This window comes from Triticum aestivum, chromosome 1A (genome assembly GCF_018294505.1).
Source record: "Triticum aestivum cultivar Chinese Spring chromosome 1A, IWGSC CS RefSeq v2.1, whole genome shotgun sequence".
NCBI classification, from domain to species: Eukaryota; Viridiplantae; Streptophyta; class Magnoliopsida; order Poales; family Poaceae; genus Triticum; species Triticum aestivum.
The window spans coordinates 589,172,249-589,180,603 of NC_057794.1; the positions used below are offsets into that span (position 1 = coordinate 589,172,249).

Here is an 8,355-nt window from a genome sequence, read left to right on the forward strand (position 1 = left end):
ACAGATCCAGATATAGAAAATGAAGGCACCAAAGACATGGCATAGAGTTGACTAGCTTGATGCAATTGCCAGCATCCAAACTTACCAAGATCCCATCGCAAAGCGTTCAGTTACTTTCCTTGAGCAACTGGTACCATCTCTTTGAATATTAGCAGACACGTCAGCTGAATAATAAAATAGTTGCCATTAATAAAATGGGACGAATAGGTTGAGCATATAGAATTTGAAATGGGTAGACTCCCACCTGCCGTCTCTAAACCAAATTTAGGGCTGTTAAGGCCATCTCCGATACAAATATAACATAATTTAGCTCTTAATCTGTGAACTGGCGACATTGGTGCTGGTAGTATACCAACTACCAAAATGCCAAAATAGGAACCAAACTTACGCAGCAACCCCATTGTAGGTGTCTTCTAGACTTGTCAGGCCAATGAGACGTCATGTGAATAATTTAGCCATGTGTAAAGCTGTACAGTATCAAAAACACAGACGACCAAAACTTCGTATATTATGGGGTTATAAGTACTTTTGGAGATTATTTCAGACGACGCAGCCCAGCAAATAATGCTGTCATCAGAGTAACCGAATCAAAACACATTTAATATACTAGACCGGATCAAAGTGTTAGCAGGAAAATGCCAGCCGAGCTAGTACCACATGATGCGTACAGCTGTTCGCTACCGAATACCGATCAATCACAATGGAGACACGCAAAGACATGGCATAGAGTTGACTAGCTCATGATGCAGTTGCCAGCACGAAACTAGGCATAAAGTTGGTCTATAAGACTATTTTTGCCGATTTTATTGATTTTTATTTCCTTCTGGTTGTTAGATTGTTGGTGTTTGATTGTGTGAATCCTAATTATACATTCGGGTGTTACTCATAATGCTTTGTATCCACTTGATGCTACATTTTAAGTTAATAAATTCGCTCTTTATAAAAAAAGCAAGTATTAGTTTACTATATGTTGCATATTGAATAGTCTTGTTTCTCAATATTGTAACAATAAACAACTACTCTCAAATTCTAATCTGAGACTGAATGCTCGCACTATCACCACTTTCCCTGCCAGACTAACCGACCGATTTGCCATCTCTGATGACCAATATGACAATATAACCGTAGATCTCAATCTTAAGCGGTAAACTCGCTATGGCGGTACCAATAGTGATAGTACATCCATAACAAAATGCCAAAATACGTACCAAGCTTAAACTACATCCCCATTGTAGGTTATTCACACACACACACAAAAACATTGTAGGTGTCTTCTAGACTGGTCAAGCCAAGGAGATGTCATGTGAATAATTTAGCCATGTGTAAAGCTGTGTACGGTATCGATGAACAAAGAAGACAAAAACCGCACTTTCCGGCACCAAACACGCCGTGTCTGAAATGATTGAGACTTGGGCGGCATAACAGCCAAAATCACCCCACGTTGTTAAGTCCTTTTGGAGATTATGAACCCAGCCAATAATTCAGACGACGCAACCCAGCCAATAATACTGCCATCAGAGTAACCCAAACAAAACAAAATTAATATAGACCGGATAAAGTCTTAGCAGGAAATGGCCAGCCAAGCTAACACCACATGATTCTTACAGCTGTTCACCACCGATCCATCATAAGAAATGAAGACGCACAAAGACTTGGCATAGAGTTGACTAGCTCTGGATGCAGTTGCCAACACGAAACTTAACAAGATCCCATCGCAGAGACTTCAGAAACGTACCCTACCATTGTTCTCCCAACCACCTTCCCCCACCCACACCATCCTGAGCGGCGAAAGCACGAGCTGCGGCGGCCATGGCGGAGCTCGGTGGCATGCTTGCTGCGGCCATCCTCAAGGTGGTTGGCGAGCAGATTGGTTCGGCGATCGGAAGTCAGATCGCGCTGCTGAAGAACTTCGACAAGGACCTCAAGAAGATGAAGATGGCTCTAGAGAGTGTGAATGGCGTGCTTGAGGATGCCGAGAGGCAGTCGATCACAGATAAATCAACGAAGCGGCTCAAGGACTTCCTGTATGAGATCTCCGACATGATTGATGAGTTCCAAGCAGACACACAAGCCATCACCCAGCCGTCTGCACGCAAGGTACTTATATATGTGTGCGCCTACAGAAAACACAGTTCATTATATTGTTAGTATGTTACTCTTTTCTTTTTGAGAAACAAGATCCTTATTGCATTAATCGCCTAGCATAGTCACAACCATGCTAAAAGCATGTGTTATTTGGGAACCCTGCCATCTGATGCATCCAGATACACACCCGGTGCTGAGCCATAGCTTGTTTGGCTACACAACTAATAAGCATGCACGTGCAACGCACGCGAATGATCATAGAAAGGAATTTCTTCCGTCATCCTAGTTAGGACACAGTTATTTCAAATCATAATTTGTCTACATATAGCTTTTGCAGATATAGTTTTTTCATGCGCACCATGTCTCAATGGACTTCTCAACCATACAGACTTAACAAAAACACATTACATACCTTGGTCAATTTAGGCCCACAGATTGGCACCTAACTAACACACACATACATAGGATAAAATCTATGAAACGGCTCACACGACTTTGCAGGATAAAATCTATGAGATAGTCTGGAAGGTCTACTAATGTACCAAAAAAAATCGGTATGACTTGCACCCAAAATGTAGGTGAACACATTTATCATCTTGAGCGCTCGTGTAGGTATGATTTTCTAGCTAGAAAAAATCAAAACTCGTCAATGGAGGAGTATCCATGTCATGTTCTAGTTAGATATAATCCAAACTTGCCGAGTACGCTCAATGCACACATGAAGTAATAAGCAAAGATTTACAATCTAATCCTTTTGGACAGAATGCGCGCACCATAATACAATTCACACAAGCATCAACACCAGCACAAACTCTTCTCTTGTTCTTCAATCTCATTTTTATGTACCTCGATATCACGACATCTTCACCTCCACCGACAGTAACCAACATGAGGTTATTCAGTGACCATGAGCCAATATATTTTCATAACAAAAAAAAAACATAGAAGCAATGGAACTGTTAGGAAAAAACTTGCTGCACAAGAGTAGAACATCTAGTCTTCACCTTTGATGGCAAAACACCTTTGAGAATCTGATTACGTAGAACAGAGTATACACAATAGGAAAATGATCGCAATTATCTCTCCTGCAATGTAACAGTGCGTACACATCTATTCCTCCCAAATCACAATATCTTAATTTAAGAAACAAATGACCAGTCCAAAAAGACATACAAATTATCAGAAAGTCGTCATCAAACCGACAATCAGACAGAAGGGAGAAATGAATTGGTCATGCATCAGACCCTCATTTTTTTAGGACCATGGAAATACTTAAACCATGGTAGATACAAACTCGTTCCTCATTACACATCTGGTATCAGATGGGACATCAGCTATCACTGCAAAACGCCTTCTCTTCTTGCCAGGGCTACGAGCTCATGGGCCAGCTTGTTTTTGTCCCTAGTAACGACACTGATCTCCCCAGAAGAGAAGGCTAAGAGGAGCTTCTTTGTGTCAGTCAGCACCGCATGACAGTCTGATCTGCACATCTCCTTGGACTGCAGACCACGTCCCAGTCCCGAGTAGTACTCCGTCCCCAGAATCAACTGGCCATTAAAAACCTTGGCAAATTCAGTCACTCCCATCACAGCAGCCAAGTTGACAAACGAAAGACATGAGGACATGCCCCTTGTGGTCACGAGCTACAGGACCTCCCCATGTACTGATCCAGTGACAGTGTCTTTTCCATCACCGTGGCGCTGGGCCTCGACGGCGTGCGGCAGGCTGCTGGCGGCGGAGCGGGCGACGTGGGGTGCGATGGCGATGCGCGAGGACCCGACGACGCCCGATTTCCTGCTGCTCCACCGCTCGAGCGACTCGAATTCTCGCTGGCCTCGCTGTGGGCCCACCCGCTAGTCTCCTCGGCCTCGTGAATGGTGGGGGCGCCTGCCTCCTCCTTCTCCAACCACCTCCTGCTCCACCCGGAAGAGATCGCCGAGCGCAACGCCTTCCTTGTGGTGCGCCTCGTCGGCTACTTCCCCGCCGTGTCCGACCTCACCGTCTACTGTCGTGACTCCTCCACGCTCGCCCGCCTCGCGCCCTGCTGGCATGCCAACCTCCGCAGTGTCAATCTCCCGGGCGGCGTGGATCTCGAGCCGCTGCTCCAGGCCTACCTCGCACTCACCGCGTTCGACCTCTCCAAGTGCACTGCTGGTCGGAAGATGCCATGTTGGCGCTCGACGCGCACTCGACCGCCGCCGCCAGGCTCACCGACTTCGACCTCGGCCTCGCCGCCGCCGTCGAGCTTGGGGCCATCGCGGCCGTGTGCCCCGGCCTCCGGTGGCCACGGTGTCCTGCAGTGTGGGAACGGAGAGAGGGAGAGAGATTAGTGAGGAGAGGGACAGAAAAGGAAGAAGGGTGTTGGGCGCGGCTGACCGGCAGAGGAGGTCGGCGGCGGCTTGCAGGAGCACGGGCGGCGACCAGAGGCTGGGTCGAGTCGGGGTGGATCTGGAAGCACACGGAAGGAGGGGAACTGGGGAAGGGAGGAGCGGCGGTGCAACATTGTTGCGGATATGTATTTCTCGATCCACAAAGAGGCACGATTTGATGGAATCAACCCGAAAATTAACGAGCCGTGGGCAGGACCGCCGGGATCAGGGACGCGGAGCGCTAGGAAATCGGCAGACCGCGCGTGTGCTCGGTAGAACATTTCATCCCAGACGTTGATGTAGATTCCAGGCCATTGAGGTAATATGGGCAGTAGGATGTGGTTATGTTGATTTGATCTAAGGGTACTGATTATTCTGGGTACAGTTTGTTGTGTGTCTTTGAGCGAATTTATGTTTACTCTTTTAATAGTAGTATAGATAATATGGGCAGTAGGATGTGGTTATGTTGATTTGATCTAAGGGTCCTGATTATTCTGGGTACAGTTTGTTGTGTGTCTTTGAGCGAATTTATGTTTACTCTTTTAATAGTAGTATAGATATAGAGTCAGCACCGCATGACAGTCTGATTTGCACATCTCCTTGGACTGCAGACCATGTCCCAATCCCGAGTAGTCCGTCCCCAGAATCAACTGGCCATTGAAAACCTTGGCAAATTCAGTCACTCCCATCACAGCAGCCACATCCTCTGCTTCTTCTGCCAAGCTACAGCGGCCAAATTGACAGAAGACACACAACAAACTGTATCTTTGGGGGAATTCAGATCTAAGGGTCCTGATTATTCTGAATACAGCTTGTTGTGTGTCTTTAAGGGAATTCATGTTTTCTCTTTTTAAAGTAGTATAGATGCCATATTGCCTCGCCCCCTCCCAGTGAACACAATTTGGAAAGAGTTAGGATAACTACTAAGAACTTGACTCTTCTGGAGCATAGGCTTGATCTTGGCTCTATGGTCATCCTTAGCATTCCATATCTTCAACAACATTTGGTAGCCAGTCTCCATAATAATACCAGATCCATGCATGACTGCACACGCAACAGGCATCTGAAACATTTCCATACCATTTTGTTTTAGTCTACATAAAGCTAAAGGCGGCTCCTCACAGCACCACTCTGGTCAGTAGCTCCTAGTCTACGCACAACATTAGAAATAAGAGGAAGTTGTCCTTATGTCTGAACAAAATTTCCTATTGAGCTGAATTAATGCACTTGCAATTGTAATACCATATACTACACTGGCCATTTCACATTGTACTAACAAATTGTCTTGCAGTCCTCCTTCAAAAAATATTTGGCAATTATGATCCCTTGTCTCACAATTGGTCCCAAGATTACAATGGCCAATAAGATGGAGGAGATGAGGGATGCTCTGGACGTGATAACAAATCATCACAAGAAATTCAAATTAAATCAAGGCAATAATTCCAATGAGCCAAAGGTTACAGATATACGGGAAACATCGTCAACCTTGGAGACACAAATCATTGGGAGGACTCAGGAGAGCGATATAATATTGGCTTCTTTATTTGAGAGCATGAAAAATGACATCACAGTCCTTCCTATATATGGCATTGGAGGCCTTGGCAAGACAACCTTGGCAAAAATGGTTTACAATAGTTCCCAATTCAGTGGGTACTCTCAAGTGTGGGTTTATGTGTCCCAAACATTTGATTTGATCAAAATTGGGAATTCTATAATATCACAACTATCAGAGAAAGATAAAGAGAGTGGGTACACTGGAAAGCAGATGATCCATAAATCCCTTGAAAAGCTCCTTGCCAATAAGAAGATTCTGATTGTTTTAGATGACCTGTGGGAAGACAACATATCTCATTTGGAAGAACTGAAAGATATGTTAAAAGTTGGGGAGAACAGCATGGTGGTTGTTATAGCAACCACACGAAGTGAAGGTATTGCAAATAAAATGTCTACCATCCAACCATACAAATTAGCACCGTTGACTGATGATATGTGTTGGTCTATTAGAAAGCAAAAGAGTGCATTTGAATCTAGAGGCCACAAAGAACAATTGGAGGAAATAGGGAAGGTTGTCGGTGTCAAAACCGGCGGATCTCGGGTAGGGGGTCCCGAACTGTGCGTCTAGGCCGGATGGTAACAGGAGGCAAGGGAGACGAAGTTTTACCCAGGTTCGAGCCCTCTCGATGGAGGTAAAACCCTACGTTCTGCTTGATTAATATTGATGATATGGGTAGTACAAAAGAGTAGATCTACCACGAGATCAGAGAGGCTAAACCCTAGAAGCTAGCCTATGGTATGATTGTTGATGTGTATGTTGTCCTACGGACTAAAACCCTCCGGTTTATATAGACACCGGAGAGGGTTAGGGTTACATAGAGTCGGTTACAATGGTAGGAGATCTGAATATCCGTATCGCCAAGCTTGCCTTCCACGCCAAGGAAAGTCCCTTCCGGACACGGGACGAAGTCTTCAATCTTGTATCTTCATAGTCCAGCAGTCCGGCTGAAGGTATAGTTCGGCTATCCGAACACCCCCTAATCCAGGACTCCCTCAGTAGCCCCTGAACCAGGCTTCAATGACGACGAGTCCCGCGCGCAGATTGTCTTCGGTATTGCAAGGCGGGTTCCTCCTCCAAGTACTTCATAGAAGATTTTAAACACAAATATAGTGTCCGGCTCTGCAAAATTAGTTTCCACACATTGCCATAGAGAGAATAATATTTGCACCAATCTAATCTGCTGACGTATTCCGTAGTGTGACACACCACGGCCAAGCCTTTATCCGAGTCGTTTCATTATCCCACCTCAGCGCGTCATGCGAGGCGGTTTTCTTGGCACGTCTTGTCAAAGCAGAGATCGTGTCCCCTGATTCCGGGATTCTCATCAATACGGGCGTGGGTAACCCAACCGCGCCCTTGATTACGACGCTTGGAGATAAGCGAGTTTTGCCAGGCTGATAGGGACACGTAGTTGCGTCCATCCATATAAGGGGATAAGGATCCACCTTTTCACCCACGCCTTCTTCCTCATTTGCCTATCCATTCTTGCGCACTCGAGCTCGAGCGCCCAAGTCCGCACTCCCACCTCAACCCTTCTCCAGCCATGTCCGGAGCGGGAGGCAAGTGGATGGTCTCCTCCATCACGGAGGGACACATCAAAAAGCTGAGGAAGGCCGGATACCTGTCTAGCGACATCGCGCACCGGCTTCCCGAAAAGGGGCAGCTCATCCCCACCCCTAGGCCCCATGACCTGGATAACTTAGTATCTGCAGCAAAGTATTTAGTAGCAAAGTAATATGGAAGTAACGATAACGATAGCAAAAGTAATATTTTTGGGTTTTGTAGTGAGTGTAACAGTAGCAACGAAAAAGTAAATAAGCGAAGAACAATATATGAAAAGCTCGTAGGCATTGGATCGGTGATGGAGAATTATGTCGGATGCGGTTCATCATGTAACAATCATAACATAGGGTGACACAGAATTAGCTCCAATTCATCAATGTAATGTAGGCATGTATTCCGAATATAGTCATACGTGCTTATGGAAAAGAACTTGCATGACATCTTTTGTCCTACCCTCCCGTGGCAGCGGGGTCCTAGCGGAAACTAAGGGATATTAAAGCCTCCTTTTAATAGAGTACCGGACCAAAGCATTAACACATAGTGAATACATGAACTCCTCAAACTACGGTCATCAAAGGGAGTGGTCCCGATTATTGTCACTTCGGGGTTGCCGGATCATAACACATAGTAGGTGACTATAGACTTGCAAGATAGGATCAAGAACTCACATATATTCATGAAAACATAATAGGTTCAGATCTGAAATCATGGCACTCGGGCCCTAGTGACAAGCATTAAGCATAGCAAAGTCATAGCAACATCAATCTCAGAACATAGTGGATA

General features: G+C 45.5%; 1 protein-coding gene across 1 annotated transcript; it reads left to right on the top strand.

Annotated features, from left to right (window-relative positions):
- The first annotated feature begins 1,678 nt into the window (after window positions 1-1,678).
- LOC123070485 (disease resistance protein RGA2) lies at window positions 1,679-6,639 on the top strand. The gene is made up of 2 exons (XM_044493724.1): window positions 1,679-2,097; window positions 5,746-6,639. The coding sequence occupies exons 1-2, from the start codon at window positions 1,810-1,812 to the stop codon at window positions 6,574-6,576; spliced, it is 1,119 nt and encodes a 372-aa protein (XP_044349659.1). The 5' UTR covers window positions 1,679-1,809; the 3' UTR covers window positions 6,577-6,639.
- Window positions 6,640-8,355: the final 1,716 nt, after the last annotated feature.

What these genes read in the sequence shown, in the direction of transcription:
- LOC123070485 (XM_044493724.1), top strand. Translation starts at nt 1,810, where the DNA reads ATGGCGGAGCTCGGTGGCATGCTTGCTGCGGCCATCCTCAAGGTGGTT. An exon ending in CCCAGCCGTCTGCACGCAAG is followed by an intron (nt 2,098 to 5,745) that starts GTACTTATATAT and finishes ATTGTCTTGCAG; the next exon opens with TCCTCCTTCAAAAAATATTT.